The following is a 19645-nucleotide window of genomic DNA, read 5'->3' as shown; positions in this document are numbered from 1 at the left end:
AACTGCATTTTTTGGTCTGTTCCACGACAACAAACAGTATCATGTTAAAAAAAAAAAGAAAAAGAAGTATTTACTGAGTTACACACTGTAAAATGTGACAAGTTGATTTTGCTTAAAATAATCTTGGAAACCGACTGCCTTGAAAAAGGAGGTTAAATAAGACTATAGAATTTAAATCATTTTTACTTGATATCTAAGTGTTGAGTTTACTTGAAATGTAGCTGTATTTACTATATTTTGTGAAGTTGTTGCAACTTAAAAATGACAAGTGAAATTACCTTGTTCTTTCAAAGTATTAGCAACTTCAGTCAACCAAATTAGTCTGACTTAACTTGATGATTTAGCCAATAATGAAATTGGGAGAAAATATGGATATGACTGACTAGTTTGGAACCAACAGAATACAGATATATAGCACAAATTAGCCTACTTGATTTACTTACGTTGCTAAAACGTAATAAGTTGGTTTAATTTAATTTGTCATTTTCAAGTTGCAGCAACTTCACAAAATTAAGTAACTATAACAAAGTTTTAAGTGAACTTACCAATAAGAGATAAAGTAAACATAAATTGAGATTGATAGTTCTATTTACTTACATTTTTTTAAGGCAATCTGTTTACTAGATTTAAAAAAGATAAATTAAATAATCTTGTCAGATTTTACAGTGCAGGATGTCAGGAGGAACTGACACATAAATGTATGGATGTTGTTCACAAATAACTTATTGACATGACAGAATTTGCTACTTAAATCTTTTGGGTGGGTTCAAGATCTGCACCTTAAAACCATAAAGGCCTTCCAGGGAGAAGCCTGCCTGAAACAGCTATCCAACTTCCTCTGAGTTTAAAAGAGAGCCATGAGGAGTTTAAAAAGGGGGGTTAAGGAAAGGCAAAGGAGGCTGATTATACACAATTTAAAGTCCAAACCCTGGCAGACTTTTTGGGGGTGCACTTCAGAAGGAGGAGGAAGAGTTGTCTCCATCAGCGAGACACCGCCTCGGTCGGTTTTACGGTTACCAGCCGTGAAGCGCACATCCTCCTGAGCCAAATGATCTGTCCTTGAAGCTGCGTCAAATTGCAACGCCTAGACGGGATGCTAAATGATTGTCCTTTCAAAACAAACGCTGAACTTTTACGAGTTAAATTATCGTGCATATGCCACTTGGCTTTATAAATGCCACAAAATAATAATAATAATAATAATAATAATAATAATAATAATAATAACAATAATAACTTAGAGTAATATTTAAAAAGTTGTCCAGTGCATTGCAGTTCATGCAATAAAAAAGACTGTCAAAATAAAATCAAATATTACCTGTAAAATGTCATGTATTAACCCTCTTTTGCATCATTAGGAATCCAATTCAGCAAGTTTTTAGTCAAATTTATTTAATTGCCTGACTTTATTTTGGAAGTCATAACCGGAAGTGATTACGTACCTTACTCAGGGACACTTGACAGTAGTTGTCCAGGAGCATTGAGCGCACACGCCGCTATCCACTACATCGCACCACTGCGGTAGGAGCGGGGAAGGCAGCAGCAGCTGAGGGGGACCCGGCAGCCTCACTTCACTTGTTCCTGCAGGAAAAAAAACAAACAAATCCAGGTGCGAGAGCGCGTCTCTCTGCCGACTTTATCACAGAGGAGGACTTTACCTGAGCGGACATAACAGCAACAGCTCCCAGGGCAATCGTTATAGCCCAGGAGGGAGAACTTTTGGCTATTGCTCCGTGATTTATTATTATTTTTTCCCACACACCTCTGTAACCTTGGAAGTCAGAGCTGTTTATTGTGAGAGGATGGGACCGCTCCTGCTTTCCATCGCCCTGTGTTTAGGCGCCGCTGTCCCGCAGCATGTGAAAGGTGAGTGGGAAAGTGACTGGCTGTCATTAAAACATCCTTGTTTTTTTTTTTGTTTTTTTTTTTACACGACTATCCCTTTAGCGTGGGAGTAAACTGATCACCAGCAATCGGAGCATCCTGGCTACTAAAAGTGGCCAAGTGATGATTTAAAAGGGGGAAGCCCACATGGATAGCTGGACAAAATGCAGTGTGCGTCCATGGAAAGACTGTATTGTTTGCGGAATACGAGCTGTCTGTCAGTACGATTTGGCAGCACAAAACTACCGCTTGTAATCTCTGCACGACTCATTAGATAATTGGTTTACTTGCGTTTTAAGGACACTAGTTTGACGCGATGAAACACATTGTTTTTATTGTTTAACCGTGCGCAATTTCTCTGTGATAAGGGACCAAATCAGTCCGTGCATCAGGCGCGCACATTTTAAGGTAGAAATGTGCACTGCTTCAGTGTTTCGTGCGCCCTCACTAATAATCTTCAGCTGTTTGATTTGCTCCTGTTTAAAAAAAGACAGACGTCCAGATCTAGCCCCAGAAAGGACGTCACTTTTTTTCTTCTACAAACTGAATTAAGAAAAAAAAGATAAATGGAAAGATTTCTCCAGTGTGGGCTTTAGACAGAAGCAGATGCTATCACTCAGAGGAGATATGCTAGAGAGCCTCCTGTATTACTTGCATCACGGTACCATTATTGATTAGGATGACGCCAGGAGAGGGTCAGCTGTGTATTGCAAGTCTAGAGTCTCACCAAAAACTGTCCTTATGTAGAGAGGAGATTGTTACAAGCTTACAGATTCACCTGACTCACTGGATCAGCATTCATCTCACTCCACGCCCCCCCTCCTTTTGCCCTTCCAGTTTCTGGGAATATTTAAGCTTTTGCCCGCTGTATATTCTCTGTGAACAGTGCAGAACAGTACCTGTGGGATTTGTAAGAAAGCAGTATAGTCCTTGTGGAAGTGGGTCATGCCATCCTTCCTGTCTCTATTCATTTAGCAACATGCTTGCCTCAGGAGTCACGCATGTCAGACAGACCTCAGTCTTTACACCAGGAGTGTGCCTTAAGCAGAGTTTCTAAGGCTCCCTAAGCCTCGCAGTGTCAACTCTGAATCTGCCGTTACAAGACATAATACTCCCTGGTAGGCTGGCATAATGAATGCAGAGGAAAAAGCAGGGAGTCGAGGTGCTGTGGGTTGGCTTGTTTCAAGGCTCAGCAAGTTAAAAATACACCCTGAACTTGTACCTCAATTAATCATATCCTGGTTAAATTTGTGTTATTGTAAAAGGGATTTTTGTCCATCTGGTTCCAAGGTGAGCACAGTTGCAACCCCATTGGCATAAAATAGCTGATGAAAGGAGGAGATGGAGGTGGATGGAGAGTGTTAACAGTATTTGATCTGTGAGCATCCTTACAGGCATCCTTGGTCACCTATTTTAGCAATGTAACTGCCAGACTTTGCTAAACCCAGAGTCAGACTGAACAAAGGTCCAAAAGCATTTAAACTCACCATCATGAAGAGTTCATTTTGATGATTAGGAATCTTTTTTTTTTACACAAAAGCTACGTTATACTTTCCTTTTGTGGTTTCTCAAAGGTAGCAGTTGTCTTTACCTGCTAACAAACACTCTATTGAGGATGTCACTGGTTGCCTCTGTCCAGTGAGACAAATTGATGGGGTAGAAACATTCGCCTTCAGGTAAAACAGACTGCATTGTTCCAAGTCAGTGTGCAATACATCACTTCCTCTGGTTGGTTACTGGTGCTGACTCTCACACATTGTTTGAGATTCAGCCTGTCTGCCTGGACAAAGCACATGACTGCACCAGTTGGCCTTCTGTATGGAAATGTAAGATGCTTTTGTGCTTGTTTAGAGAGTCAGTTTTAATGAATTTTATGCATCTTAATTTTAGTCTCAGTCTTGTTATAATGGCCTCGCAATTAGAGCCTTTTAGGCAAATGGATAGCCATCTGGAGGGGCGACGTGAGTGTTTGCTATTGGTGAATCATGATCAGTGTTAATATTGTTGGTCACTGTTCATTTCCCTTAAACATTTCACTTGATTAACACGTTTGGAAAAAGTTGGTCAAACACAGTGCACAGCTGTAAAAATGTTGCGATTTATAGAATTATTTTGGATTTAAATTGGCCTGATCAGTCACTTGTCACGTTCACAGACTGTAATTTTGGTCAGTTCAAAACTTGAGGGAGCGACTGACAGAAGGCTACTTCCTTGCTGGCAGGAATGGCATCTGGTACATTTGGATAAACAATAGACCTGACTGATAATGAACGGGATAGACACTGTTGGCTGCATGTAACCTAATACTGCTTCAGACATCATGGAGCCATGGAAAACAGACTAACTCGCTTACATTGTCCTCAGATGCATCATGTTATTGTAGTATTTGCACTTTGGGCTGTGATTGTCAAGAGTTATAAGATGTATTGATCACTGCAGATATGTGACCTAAGATTTGTAAACAAATTACTGCAGCAGTGCCATACTGGCTGCATTGAGTAGTTCATTAACTGATTAGTGAAACAACGGAAAATGATTTAACAAAAAACCTGGTAACTGATTAAAGTTTGTGTTTCATTTTTAAGCACATTTTTCAAACATTTGCTGTATAATACTTGAAAAATGTGATGACTTTCTGTAGGGCTGCAAATAAGGATTATTTTAATTGTAGATTAATCTATTGATTATTTTCTATAACTAGTCTATCAGTTGTTTTGTAAAACAAATGTCAGAAAAATGTGAAAAATGCTGATTAGTGTTTCCCAAAGTCAAAGATGATGTCTTGTTTTGTCCGCAGCCCAAAGATATTCCGTATAGTGTCATAGAGTAAAGAAACCCGAAAATATTCACGTTGATGAAGCCAGGATCAGATAATTTTAAAAATCACTCAAACTGATTATTCGGTTATTGAATTAGTTGGCAATTAATTTAATAGTTGGCAACTAATTGGTTAATCATTGCAGCTCTAATTTGCTTCATCTCTTTGTCTTATTTAATTGCAAAATAAATATTTTTGGCTTTTGAATGGTTGGTCAAACTATGCAAGCAATCGGAATATATTATTTCAGTTTTTCTTAGTGTTTTAGGGATTATAGCAGGCACAGTTCCCTGTTTTCAGACATTTTACTGAAAAAAATCAAAAAACAAAAGAAGCACATCGAAATAATTGGTTGGAGCTGCCCTAATATTGGCCTTTTCTTAAAAGTCTAGAAAGGTCTTTTTACAATGAGCTGTTTTGAAGACATACATATTAATGACAAAGTCAGTTGTGGTATGTCCTTGATTTTCTTAAAATGAAATACTTTTAAGTCAGCTGGTTGCCTCTGTGCAGAATAAAAATGGAGCTTTTGTTTGCAAATAGTTGGGATTATTAACAGAAGATGGTCTTCTTAAATGTATTCATATGATCGGGATATAGCTAAAAACTCATTACATTTACTGGCCGGTAAAGGTTATGGTGGATGTGCAGGTGACTTTTAATAACAATGACTTGCAGCCTTCCTCTATACTGCCCTTCACTCTGGTTTTAAATGGCATAGTCTTCAATCAACCGTGAGAGGTCAGACCTCTGTCAGATCAGCAGCCATGATAAACACTGGAAAGAAAGCAACTCAATGGACGACAACCCACACACAAAAAATGTAACATTTGGACACATAAATCAATCTTTCCTCACAGCTGTAGCAACATTGGCTACTGTCTTTATTTTTTTGTGTGTTTGTGGAACTTGATTGGGCTGTTCATTGTGAGAGCAGATGTTCCTTAATCCCATTAACATAGATGGAGAGTTCATTTGACTCCTATGCTGACAAGTTAATGGATACGGAGCTATTTGTCTTTGCTATAGTCTGGCCCTCGGTTGCCCTGTCTACATTTCATGCTTGACTTATTGGGAGGGCACTTGAGGGACGGTTAGAGAGGTTGCAAGGACACACGCTGAGGAAGTGCTTACCAAAGAACTTTCAGTGGCCCTAATACACGAACAGGCAGCACAGTGGTGAAATAAGTTGTTTGAGCCAACATACACTCATATAAGCCTTCTGACAGGAAAAAAAAATGACTAGCTTGTTAAGTCTTTGTATCCGATTTCCTCCCTCCCTGTAGTTGTATAATCACCTGATGCAGATCACACTTAACTTAAATATTGGTGTTGGCATTGCACTGTGGTCTATGCCCAGTTGTAGATTTTCAAGGTGACTAGAGTCTTATCAACTTTGCCTCTGCACGTCAGAGATCGAAAAAGGAACAAGAGGAACACAAATACAGATCAGCAGTAAAAATACCCTCTTTTTACACAAGACTTTCCCATATTTTCCCCTAATCCTTAAATCGATGTCTGATGTTTCTATTCACAAAACTCTGGAAACACTGATTCTGAATTTTCCCAGACATGTTAAAGGTCTAACATTTACTAAAAGCATCATGTTACATTATGACAGCTGGCTTAAGCAGCGATCTCCTTAACATTCTATTAATGCCAATGTCAAAACTCAGGCCGTGACTGTGCCAGGGAAAGAAAAAAGACCCTCTGAAACAGTAAAGAGATTACATGAATGTTTCGTTTGTAGTGTCATTTCATGTTGAGCGGACTTCACTTTTTCAGCTAAGAACATGCAGCAGCACATCCTTTCATAGACTGAACATTTAGACGACCACATGCTGGTTTTAAGTAATCCCACTGGGTCACGATTAATGACTCAACTTTTCGAGGCACAAGCGGGCTCACAGTGCAGGACCACAGTGTGAATGTGTGGCAAAAGCATTGAAGCTAATGAAGTTAAATGATGTCGTGTTTGAAATGAACTGTAACATATTGTCTGAGATTGTTCGTGAGTTTCCCGAAGCTCACTACTTTCTTGACTCACTAGAAAGATACATTATATAAAGACAAAAGCCATCTAGACAAAACACATTTAGCCTGAAGTAGATAATGTAATTTCATGCTACAGTTGGCCTTAAATTATTGTTTAGACAAATCATTTTTAACTGGCAACATGTAATATAGGTTCGATATCATTGATATAGTAGAATACAATGCATTATTCAACATTACTGCGCAGTAGTTTATCCGAAGGCTTACTTATTGCTGTACATAGGCTCTACGCCTAGCCTATGCAATCGGCTGTTGTGAGCATTTATATCTGTGAGTTGGTGTGTCTGTGTCCCTCTGCAAGCCAGTTACTCCTCCGAAATTATTAGAGATATATCCGATATGCCGTTCGATAACAACACAGATATCGATATATCCACGTTTTCCCCCGCACAGTTTAAGTGATCATCAGGCCATTCTGTAGTGGAATTAACATCATAATATACATATTCTTATGGTAACGGCCCATCTATAGACAGAGACATTAAATGCAATGCTTTGTGTTATTCATTCATTGTGCAAAATAAGAAAGAGCATGTTGGCCGATTCTGATAGTTCAATTTAAATTACGCCAATATCAGGCCGTACCGATTATGTGCCAATATAAGCCTATTGTGTATCCCTAAAAATACTAAATGGCGGCGGGGTTTCTATACAATTGTGTTGAGATTCTGTTAAGTGCAGTGAATTTTGACTGATTCAGCTAACACAAAATGCACATAAAACATAGCTGGATGGCGGCAGTACTAAAGAAAAATACTAAATTGGGCTCCATTATTACACAGACAAAATAATTGTCTTTTGCTAGACAAATTTTCCCCATATACACAACATGCTAACGTTCTTAGCATGAGCCTGTGGTATTTTCTGTGACTAGCCCAGCACTTGGGAGCTTGTCATCCATTCATATAAATCCAGAATATACCACATACAAGACTTAAAATGTTTTTGTGAAGGGATTTTGCAAATTGTTTTTTGTCTGTGAAAGAAAGCTTAATTTACACTGAGGGAAATGGTTTTCAGTTTACAAATATAACTCATCTGCTGTATGTATGGCATCAATTCAACCCCCTTTAGGCTACTGTTAATGTAAGGCGATATGTGACAACTACATTAATGTGTTGAAATAACATTATAAACCTGGCTTTGAACAGCGTTCTTTGAAAATGATTTTGACAGCACGAAGTCAAAGGTAAGCATTAGGCCTATACTGTTACTCAACTGTTATTAGGCTGTGTAGAAGATGAACAGCACATTTCTATTCACTCACATACATTTGCTTCTAGCTGCACCTGCAGAATATGGCTGAAATTATTCTTAATTATTGTAACCCCCCTTTTATCACAGTGTGTGCTATGACTTAATATAGAGGCCAAACTAACTAGTCATTAAACTCAGTGAGTTCACATTTGAATACAAAATATAGGTTTACACTCAATTATAGTGTCACAATGCAATATCTCCCTAATGCTTATTGCAGTAATTAAGCTACAGTTTAATGTCGCCTTTTAGTTTACTCAAAAATACCATTTGAGGTTGTCAGGGTGCAATCTGCTAATTGCATTAGAAAACATTAGACTTCCACACTGTAGCCTGGCATCATCGAACCTGGTCTGCATGTTTTATATCACAACTCAAATTAGATTAGAGCTCTTAATCTGAGAAATACAGTCAAAGGGGTTTTAGCTTTGCCTCGTTCCTTAAGCTGCCTTACTTATCCTTGCTCTCTCACATGAAATGGGAAAGCATAAATTTCATCATTCTCCATTCTTGTTAACTTCTAATTACTTTTCTTTCAGCCGTCCACCCACCTATATCTGTCTGCTATTTGCAAATACAAACAGGTTACATATCAGCTCTGTGCGTACCAATTGCACTGTATTTTCAATATAAGTTAACGAGCAACTTCGGCAGCCTTAGTAGGAACTTAATAGCCGTGTAACTGGAAAAAAGAAAGCACCTCAAGTTAAAGACTGCAGTCTGCAGCAACAATGAGACCATGTAATTAACGTATAAATGAATCTCTTTTGCTTTTTTTAATTCTGTTGTTTTTCAATCGTGTGTGTCTACCCCAATAAGTGAGTCATTCTGTTAAGATATTTCTTGACAACTGTGTGTGTGTGTCTGTGTAAAAAGGCAGTAATGCAAAGTTCACTGACAAGCATTCGGGTGGATTTTTATTGCACTCCTTCCGTGAGCTGAGAGCATTTTTTTTGTATTTGTAGCGGGAGTGGATATTGGGTGCTCTGGACCCACCCTTTTTGTCAGGACAATGTCAGAACAGCATCAGCCATTCATTATAGATGCTGGCTATGAGTGAAAGAGTCCACCTTTCCACAGTGGATCAATAAGCAGAATACATTATTTTGGATTAAGTGCAGGACTGCAGCAGTCTGTAAATCGGAGGAGGTGTGAGCGGTTCCAGCCTGTTTAAGCTCTATTGTGAGACCAAAGCTGTAAAACAAAGAGATTAGAAAAAAGAAATGTCATTTTGCAGAGTTTAAAGCTTACATGGATGGATGAATGACGCACAGACCTTTGAATGTTTAAATGTTTTATCTTTACACAAAAAGCCAGCTCCTGACACATTTCTGCGATGTAATATCTGTTCTGTGTGAGGATATAAAGTCTTTTATGTTTGTAATTTATAGTCTCTCCATCTCTCAAAGACTCTTTCTAACAATGTGTGTGTATTATGCTTTTAGTTTTATGGCCTTGTCAGGTGTGTGTAGGCCACACAGTCTCATATAAAGTTTGTAATGGGAGAAGATTTTGTGGGTAATTTTTCAAATAAACCCAAAGCTTGCAACATTTATGCTTGTATTTATTGGACAAGCATGCTTAGTAAACTGAAGTAAAGCCTGCTTTAGCCAAAATAAGATTGGGCAGTTAAAGCAATGAGCTTTGCTTTGGTCAGATAAAGTCTCTCTGTTGGGCTCTGGAACGCCACTGCATTTTCAATAAGCCCAATCTACTTATTTGAGATCAGATGGGTGAAGGTGGCTTAAGTTCTTACTTCCAACAAGCCCTAAGGTGGATGTGAGGTACTTATTCTTATTCTAGAGGCATACTTTAATCATGAGCCCCCAAGTTACAGTCTGCACACCAGGGTCAAAACAATAACTTTAATCATTTACCCTTTTCTTCTTTTGCATGTGCTGTAAATGGTGCCATAGAATAAGATGCATGGCCATAATGCTCAAATCTTAAATATTATTTTTCTAGTTGCCATTCATCCTTTAATAATATCTCTCTGTTTTGTTTATGTCTGTCCTTACCCTCACCCACTTCAGTAACGAGGGAGGTGCAGACCTAGTTTTAAGATTTGTTTGTGCATTTCATCTCATTCCCAGACTAATCAGCTCTGTAGTTTACTGCATTTTAACTCATTTTTGATTATGTCAATACCTGCACTGATGATGTCGTGTTCTTTTCTGTGCTTGTGTGTGTTTGTGTGCAGTTGTGTGGGCTTGTGTGCTCGAAGCTGGGAGAGGTAACCCAGAAATGTCATCACACAAAATCTAGGCAGCAATTCTGGCTCTTTAGTGCAGCGTGGATGTGCATCCATACTTCACTCATTTGCCAAAAAACAAAAACAACATCCATTTATTTATCATGTCAGCCAGCCTGCTTTTATACTAAATTGTGCTGAATGCCAACAAGAGGGTGTTTGGTGGGTGATTGAGAACAAGACAGAGTGTATCTGTTAAAAGAAATGTTTTTTAAAAATGTTGTTGATATGTTTTTTTGATCTGTATATGCCATATTCCAACTGTAAGCATTTTCTTCAACTCAAATATGAACAAATGGCCCTGGACTGGTGCCAAGTACTTTTCAGAAGGGTTACGTGAGGTAACGACATAAAGTATACACATGCTATCTATTGAGAAGTTAGGGGCTGTTTTCTTTTAAAGTGGAACATCCCCGGTCCAGATGTTTTAGTTTACCCTTGGGCCATGTAGTCCGAAGCGGAAGAGGGGATGAGAGCCAGGATGGATATTGCCTTAATGTGAAGTTCAATAAACAGCAACCACTCACCTTGAAACTTCACAGTAAAGAAAACTTACAATACATTGTATTTCACAAAAGGGGCAAAGGTTGCAACAAGATGCACCATTTTGGTAATTGTTAGGTACAGGTTTGAAACTGATATTTAGGGTAGGTGCATCATGGGCCAATAGAAGCTACATGTAACAGGTGCAGCAAGGCAGCCATTGGCCGCTAGTTTTGTGTGAGCGCTGAAAGACAGGAAGTGACAAAGAGCTGCTGGTCATCCTGACTTTGTAACAGGAAGAATCTGAATTCAGCTTAATTCCAGTGGGCGATGATGCTGTTTTGCAAGATATCAAGTTTATGTTTTCCTGGTTTGAAGCTTTTTTGGACTTCAGTTCAATAAGAAAACTGGACAAGCTGATTGATGCTGTATTGTGTAGGTTATGTCATGTATATTTACAGGTTCATTCATTAAAGCCACAGGGTGGATTTATTGTGAAAAAAGTACAGCAAGCAAATAACATCATATTATATTACTATATTGATAATTTTGGTATACATTTATCAGTAATGTAACATTATTGTGATCAGATTGGTCTGTGTATTTCCTGAAAGATTTCCCTCTATGGAGAGCAAAGCCCACAAGAAAAAACAGACATACCAGTGATAAGATCATCTGAACGTGTGGCATGCAACAAAAATGTTTGCTGCTGGCCACCATACACCAATCTTTGTTTGTGTCATTAAAGTCATCTCTATGGAGCCTGAAGCTTGCAACCAAATACATGGGGCACAAACACAGCCTAACACCGTTGTCGCAGCATGCCTGCAGCAGAGCGCATCCATTATACTCAAGCTGCTACACTGACCACAGAAGCAATGCACACCAGTGTGGGCATTAAGCTGCTTTATGCTATTTAAATGCGGCAGTTTTACCTTTACGAGGACAAGCGGTTACGGACAGTGAATGAATGAATGAGTACATAACCAACTGCCTTGTGACTTGGTGAAACTCAATACACACTCAGTGAAGCTAACAGGTAACCACACACTACAAAGATAGCGTGTAGCAGGTAAAGTAAACCTACACTGCTCCACTCAGGTGACGTGGCGCGTACTTGTTCCATGTTTTCTGGCCGTAGAAGGAGTCACAGTACGCCCTGCACACGCTGTATGTCCTTGGGCCAACATAGATAGACACAGTCTTACCTTCTAATTAAGTATGAATTATCACATTACCCATTTAATAATTATATGCATATTTGTGTTGTGAACATGATCAGTGAAATGATAATGGGGGCGTGAGTAGATGCAGTATACATTATGTGTGATTCCTTGATTCCTTCTATTATATAACATGGTGGCACTGGTTTTGATACTGCTTTGCATATTTTAAAGACGTGGCTTATTTTAGGGAAACAATGAGAGAAAAGCAGAATAGAAGACAGGACAAAGACATTAATTCAATAATAACCCAGTAATGACATGAAAGGAGAAGATTTCTAACTACTACACTCTTTGGATTGTCTTTTAATGACATTCACTGTAATAGTAGTTTGAAAAGGACCTGTTAAGCTTTATCCACAAACTGCAGAGCTGTCTCAACCTTATTTACCATTTCTTTAAAGCGTTCACCTTCATTTTCACTTTGTTTTCTTTCCATGTTGTACATCCAAGCTAAACCCACTGACACCGTTCACCATGCTGAGCGCCGCTTCCAATTTTGCTTCTAAACCAGGTACTTCGACAATGTGGTCTCTGTATAATTCACCACTGTTTGAGGTATGAAATATTTACAAGTGTGATCTTTCTAACCTGCCTCAGCTGTTCTATGTAGGTGTGCTCCACTGCAGATGCAGGCAGGCTCATACTGAAGTACAATGGGAACAATATGCTAGTAAATCTTGTACTGTTTCAAATGTAGAAGCTGTGAAGGGTCTGACAAGTTAAATTAGCGGTTCGAAAGTTTAAATCACAGAGCGGTATTTTTAACCAGGTTCAAAGCATTGAAGAAGAATCTTTGTGGGATATCTCACCCTCTATCTCTCTGTCTCCATCTCTATCTCACACACACACACACACACGCTCACACATACTAGAAGCTATAATTATAACACATCAAACCATGGTTCTGAGGTGGCTGCTGCAGCTGGGCAAAGATTTGGCTTGATGTTATGAATAAAACAATTTCATAGCTTTTGCTTGCACTATGTATTGGACTTGTATGTTTGAGTTCATGCAGAGCATGAGCTTATTTTGCAGATACATGCTTGTCTGTTTGTCTGATGCCTGTGTGTTTGACTCATTTCCAACGTGTGTGTGTGTGTGTGTGTGTGTGTGTGTGTGTGTGTGTGTGTGTGTGTGATGTCCACGATAATTTATTTGAATTCTCCTGCTCACTGAGTATTTATTCAAAGAGATGCAAAATAATCACTTAGAAGTAGCTCTGGGATAACATTTTGATGTCCGGTAATCAACCATGACTGTACATCATCACTCATAAAGCTACTGTAAACTGAGCCTTGTCTTGCTCAACACTGTGGCTCTTTGAGGGAAGAAGCGCCTGCTACATGAAATTCACTGACCAAGGAGTAAGCAGGATGAAGAAATTCAATTTGTCAAGGTCTGCCCTTTCCAGTACACACAATGCACAGCTTAGTCTAGCGGGTTTGAAGTATGAGTGGGACAAGGATCAGTGAATGTTGTGTAACTACTTCATGTATTTCTAACATGCGTATAGTTAAATAGAGCAACATCACATTCAGCTTTCTAGTTGTCGCAGTTTCAATTGCCAGTATGACTGTAACCAAAAAGGGAGTATATGAAAGAACTACTCAGCAGAAGTGCAGCTTTTGTTAAGGCATTTACACACCAGGGCTTTTTTGTTTGTTTGTTTTTTTGGCAATAAATTTGCACTATATATATTTCATGATTAAGTTGAGGGGGGGGCAAAATTAATTACTAATTACTTTGTCAGCCCAGTGCAAACCAGATCCACTCCTTCTTTTTTTTACCTTTCACAAGAAGTGACCAAGACATACACACTGTGTAACTGTTTACCAGCAGGAACTCAAATTTGCTAAAAGGAAACTACTGTGACAAAACTAGCTCGCAGTATCATAGGCTATACAACTACTTACCTCAGACAGACTGCCACATGCTGCTCAGGGTCAATAGGATCGCGGTAGTGGGTCCTCTGCCTCCTCAGATATAGCACTAGCATCCATAGAAGGACCTCAAACTGTTGTCATTTTTTTCTAAGCAGAAAAGAGCTGGCACAAGTCTATTTGAACCATTACTGAACAAGTGTTGCAATTGTCACAAATTCACATAACTGCTGGTAAAAAGAATTCTAATATGAAATATTTGCAGGTGATTATTTTGCATTTTTTGTCCCGTTAATTGCTCACGTTCCCGGTGTTTTAAGGCCTATAGGTGACTATTCATTCTCCATTAAAACCAAAATTAACTGGTGTGATGAATTAATGCGTGTTATGTATGATGTGACATTTAGAAGAGAATTTAAAGGAATAGAATGAGAGTATGTTCTATATGTAGCTGGAGCCAACAAAACAATCCATACGCAAAACAAAGTTTAAAAACAGTTTGTAGTTTTATCAGGGGTTATGTGAAGAGAAATCGAATGAAGACTTGTAGTCGCCATGAGTGTGCCGGAAAACCTGCAGAGATTACAGAAAGTCACAACACTTTCAGCCAAGAAATAGTGGCACATGATCCCCCATTAAAACAGTGAATTGTTTTTTGCCATTGCTTTGATTAATGTATGGATTAAACAAACAAGACAAGTTGTGAAAATGTTTAGCTTTGAAGGTAATGGTAGGTGTGTTTTAGTTCTCAAGGGCAGAGTCGGACTAGTTGTTTAGTTCCTAGTCTATATGCTAAGCTACTTTGCTACCGGCTCCAACCACATTTAGAACAGACAGACATGAGAGTGATATCAATCTGCTCATTTAACTCAAGTCATAAACATATAAGCATATTTCCCAAAATGCTTACTTTAATTTAAAATATGTTTTTTAAAAAAAGAATAGAATAAACATAATATTGAATGAAATGCTTTTTCCAGATTTCTCAAACTTAAGATTGGCTCTTTGAATGTCTCCGTCTCTTGCACACGCAAAAAGACTACACATTAGAATTTACCGTACTAGTGCATCCTTTGTGGATTTTGAATCAGAGGCTTGCTCAGTCACTGAGTGTATTTGTGTGGCATAATTTCCCTTTCATCCAAAATGCCACATGGAAAACATCAAGACAACAAGAGAGCTAATGAGGTAAACATTTAGCGAACAGGGTCACAGAAATGCCTTCATGTGCTGTTGAATATGCATTAATCCTGTGAATTAGTGACACACTTTTCAAGTAAAATGCTTTTTCCCCCTCGCCCATTTTTTTCTCTCCTCGCCTGTTAATCTGCACTGGCACTTCCCATCACAGATACCTTCCTCTTCAGCAGTTACTGTGAAGATTCAGATGAGATGTGAGCTCTATTTCTTTATACATGTTTGATGAATCTTTTTATTCCACTTCTGGGATACAAGTATGAATGTGGGAGATCTTGTCTGGGAAAAAAGGTACAAAAGAAGGGAGGTTTCCAAGTTTGTAATGAGGCTAGCATGGCTCTCCTGGCTCACGAGCAAACTAGGGCATCTGTAATGAGCGTGCAGAGAAACGATGGGGTGGGGGCAGCGAGAACGCAGAGAGGCATGTTGCAAACCTGAAGTGAGCCACAAGTTCAGCTGTCCAGTGGATGTTCGGAGGAAGGAGGGGCCAGGCAGACTGTAGCTTTCATTCAACAGGAGACAGTAAATGAATTTAACAATTGCTACTCTCTTTTCAGACCTAAAGTGTGCATTTTTCCAGAAGTGCATGGCTAGATATGCATACAGAATTACAATATATCTATAATATTTTTCATGACGAAAGACCCAACAGTGCAAGAAAGCACAAAAACTACCATAAACAGAGGGTTGAAGAGACATTTGTGATTTAAATTACCCACAATGTTGGGTAGAAATTATTCAAAACTTCTGATTTGTTCAACATAGTTCTGCACTGCTATGTACACATATGTAATGTCATGAAAGTCCCACACAGTTAGGGTTGTAGCAATATACCCATTTTAAGGTATGCTGTGATGTAAAAGTTGACAATTATCATACTGTGTACATTAATATCTCCGATACTGAAAAAACGGCGCTGGATGGAGAATCTCACCTTTATTTTGGTTATTTTCAAAAGGGGGACTTTTTACACACACTTCCACAAACAAAAATGGTTTTAAGTCTTAATTATAGTGACAAAACATTTGTTCAACCAAAACTAATCTTTCTGTTTTCATTCTAAAAATAATAATAATTATATATGCCACAAAATCATCATAAAGAATATGAATCCAGTGAAATGTTAATGAGCTATAGCTGACTATTAATTAGCTAGAATCTGAAATAGGATGAATCACGTTAATTACCACAATCCATCATCGGGCCCTGATGTTAGTTTCTCTGACTGTCTTTGATTTACAACTTTCAGAGGTTCAGATACACCAACAATCTGTTTTGATGATTTATTTTTTTATATTTTTTTTATTTATCTGTACAGATACCTATAGTAGTAAAAGAAAGTGTACATGCAATCATTTAAAGACATGTATATGTTTTAAATCTTTCATACGTTTATACATAGCTACTGTTGAGCTCCTAATTTGTTTGGGTTACATTTTTGTTCTGTTTTTCTATGTCGAAGATTAAAGTAGTCATATCTGTCAACTCCACATTCCTGCCAATGCATAAATAACCATGTAACAATATTAGCAGTGTAGTAATCATCATTAATTAAAATCCACTCTTGGCCTAAAGGGATAGTAAACCTAAAATAAATACTCTCCGCAGTTAACTTGCCTCTGAGCAGGTTTTATCACTTACCTGCGGAGGCCATCACACAAAATAAATAGCTTTACAACGTAAGACCAGCTAAGGGCAGGCAGAGGTTAGCTTGGTGTATGAGACCCAGATTAAAGTATGTTACTGAGCCTGCAGTGTCATGGGAGGATGTTACTGTATATATGGGAGAAACATGCCCAGGCACACTAAAAAAGGAGAATTGTTAACCCACTTAAAATAGTTCCTTCAGTTGTTAACACATAAATGAATGAAGTTTTCTCAACTCGATTTCTGAGCAGTTGTTTCAATCAAACTTGATAACAAAGGTTGCCAAATCCAATTTTCTATTACTCTATGTATTAGGCATTTAAAAAAGGGGCACGATGCGGGCAGTGAATTAACCCTATAACTTGTAAATTGTGGTTTTGTATATGGACTGTGTACATTTGTCTATGCATTGAGCGTTTTAGTACTCTTACAGTATTTTTTATAGATTTTATACCTGCATTATGACAAAAAAGGACATGGAAATCTGACTTTTTTTTCAGTATTGGACTTTTAAAATCCAAATCCATTGTTTGTTTTGAAACCATTGCACATTTTTATTCCATGGTGACTTTGGTTTCACCTGAGGAAAGGTTTTGAGTCCTTGGTCCCAGGTTGCGGCAAAATCCGGTGAACCCTCGAGACACCTCGCTGAGTGCATTATCGCTGCCCCTGGACCATGATGAGGAGAGGTATCGATCTTATCCTCAGACGAAAGCCCTCTGTGCACCTCTGCAGGGCTTAGAGATGGCTGAGGCAGGATGCACAGTAATGAGAGCAATAGAGGGCAGAATGGAGGGCTAGCTGATTGCTAACAAGGATGGAGACCTTTACACTACAGAAAAGAAAGAAGCTTACTGGGCATTTTTGTTTGTTTGTTTTCATTTAACCCCTCTCTTCAAGCTGCTCAGTTCTTTCTTTGTCCAAGCACAGTTTAGGTCTTAACCACACCATGCACTGTAGCTGTGACGGTCTTATCAGGACTTTAGGACCCCTGTGGGAATATATCTCAGCACAGACTGTTTGAAAAGTAAATTTAGTTTACTCCCAGTATGAAGTCAGAGGAGCAGTGGCGGTGGTCTCAAACGATTAAAAGCATTTCTTAGAGAAAGTGGTTTGAGCTTAGCCAGACCTAAGAGGGTAGGATACCTCTGGCTGGGAAGAAAGATCCTCAGTCCTTTGAGTGCTATGGTCGGAGGCTTTTGTGGCAGCAGAAGTTGTTTTTGAGACGAGGACTCCAAAGAAAAGACTTAGTGTGTGCAAGCCTTTGAGATGATGATTATGTTGAGTGAAGCCACTAACCTCACAGTGACCAAAGCTCAAGCACACCATACTCATTACGGGTTGAATGGTGCTGAATCAGGGCCATGACTGCTGTAGGTTTTGGTTAGGCTTTTCCATAGCTTACATCATATTGTATAGTGGTGGGAGCGGTAGATAAACCAGACCCAACAACAGATGGATAAGATTAACTTAAAAGGATGCATATGCATTACAGTGTTGTCATGATTTGAGATTTTTGACTTTGATACCACAACCAAGTTTTGTATCATGGCACTCTATACCAGGGGCCTTCAATTTTTTAAGGCCAAGGACCCCTCAACTGAAAAAGAGACTTCTTCTGAGATGCATATTAAACTGGGCCGACAACAACGTGTAGGGCAGCCTAAACATGCAATATATAAACATTCCTTTTTATTGTACATAAAATACTAAGCTATTATTTATTAGACAATGGTTTATAGGAAACAGCCTGTTATCAGTGCTGTGTACTCTAAATTAAATGGGTCTTTTTTTGATGAATAAGCAGATTTGTCTTTGTTTATAACATGTTGTATTTGGTGCCCCCCCTGCAGTAACTCTGAGGATCCCCTGTTGAAGACCCAGGCTGTATACTGAAACGATACTTGAAACTGAAACAATATTGATTTGAAAGTCCATACCTAAAAGATGAGAAACGGAATATCCACAAGGTTTGATCACATTTTGTTGCAAAACCACGAGACCCATGGTGTACAAAATACAACTATGAAAACCTAACATTTTCGTTATAATTTCATACATATAAGGGCAAATTGCTAATCTATGGTTATATTTATTGAGGCAAATTGTAATGTATTACTTTATTTATTATGAACCTGACCTGTACAATTCCCATGTGTTATGAATAGTTACATAATTTTACAAAAATAAATGTTTGAACAGATATACATTTTACCTACAAGTAAAAAACATGAGAACTTCTATAACTAAAGAATTTTTAACAAAAAAAAGGATTGAAAATAGGATCTAAATTGTGGTATACGCTGCAACATTAATGTGTTCCTGGTCATGTCAGCTTGTATTAGTGCCTGCTCAGACCAGATTGTGGCTTTATGTGTTTGTGAATCCGGACACAATACAAGGTGCTGAAAGGTAATAATATTGTGACTACTTGCAGTGTAATTTGCAAACTAAAAGTAAATTGAAGAATAGGTTTGACATTTTGGGAAATGCACATAATCACTTTCTTGCTGAACATTAGTGAAGAAGATCAAAACCAGTCTCCAGTCTGTTAGGCAAATATGAAGCTGCCACCAACAGCTGGTTAGTCTAGCTTAGCATCAAGTCTGGAAATAGGAGGAAATAACCTAGCCCAAATTTGCATTTCTTAGGACACAGCGAAGGTGTAACCCACTCTACTCTTCCTCTGATTGCCTGGTACTCAATGCCTTCGATAGTTGGAGTTGTCATTTTAAGACAGGAAGGGGGAGAGGGGTTGGGGTTAGGGTTTGGGTTGGGGATAGGATGTCAAGGTTAGCCAATCAGAGGTGGAGTAAGGCAGGTCATGCCTTTGCTGTCCTAGGGAATGCAAATCTCTTTGTCACGCTCTTGTCTCCGTCCCCTGAAAGGTCAGCGCTGACAAGAAGACACAGCAATTAGTCAGTGACTCATTCGCATGTGAAAATTC

At 38.6% G+C, this 19645-nt stretch overlaps 1 protein-coding gene across 3 annotated transcripts in view; it reads left to right on the top strand.

Annotated features, from left to right (window-relative positions):
- The first annotated feature begins 1485 nt into the window (after nucleotides 1–1485).
- Nucleotides 1486–19645, top strand: part of edil3a (EGF like and discoidin domains 3a) — a 155246-nt gene continuing 137086 nt past the window's right edge. For 2 of the 3 annotated variants that reach the window (XM_042488583.2, XM_042488582.2), the window contains exon 1: nucleotides 1486–1866. In XM_042488583.2, the coding sequence (XP_042344517.1) occupies nucleotides 1803–1866 (64 nt within the window). In that variant the 5' untranslated portion in view covers nucleotides 1486–1802. The remainder of the gene's footprint in view (nucleotides 1867–19645) is intronic. The other variant, XM_042488581.2, reaches the window with a different exon arrangement.

The sequence above is a fragment of the Plectropomus leopardus genome, chromosome 4 (genome assembly GCF_026936395.1).
Source record: "Plectropomus leopardus strain MGB_pleo_1.0 chromosome 4, ASM2693639v1, whole genome shotgun sequence".
NCBI lineage: Eukaryota > Metazoa > Chordata > Actinopteri > Perciformes > Serranidae > Plectropomus > Plectropomus leopardus.
Note: the sequence above shows the minus strand (reverse complement) of the source record. Positions and strands in the feature narration are given on the sequence as shown.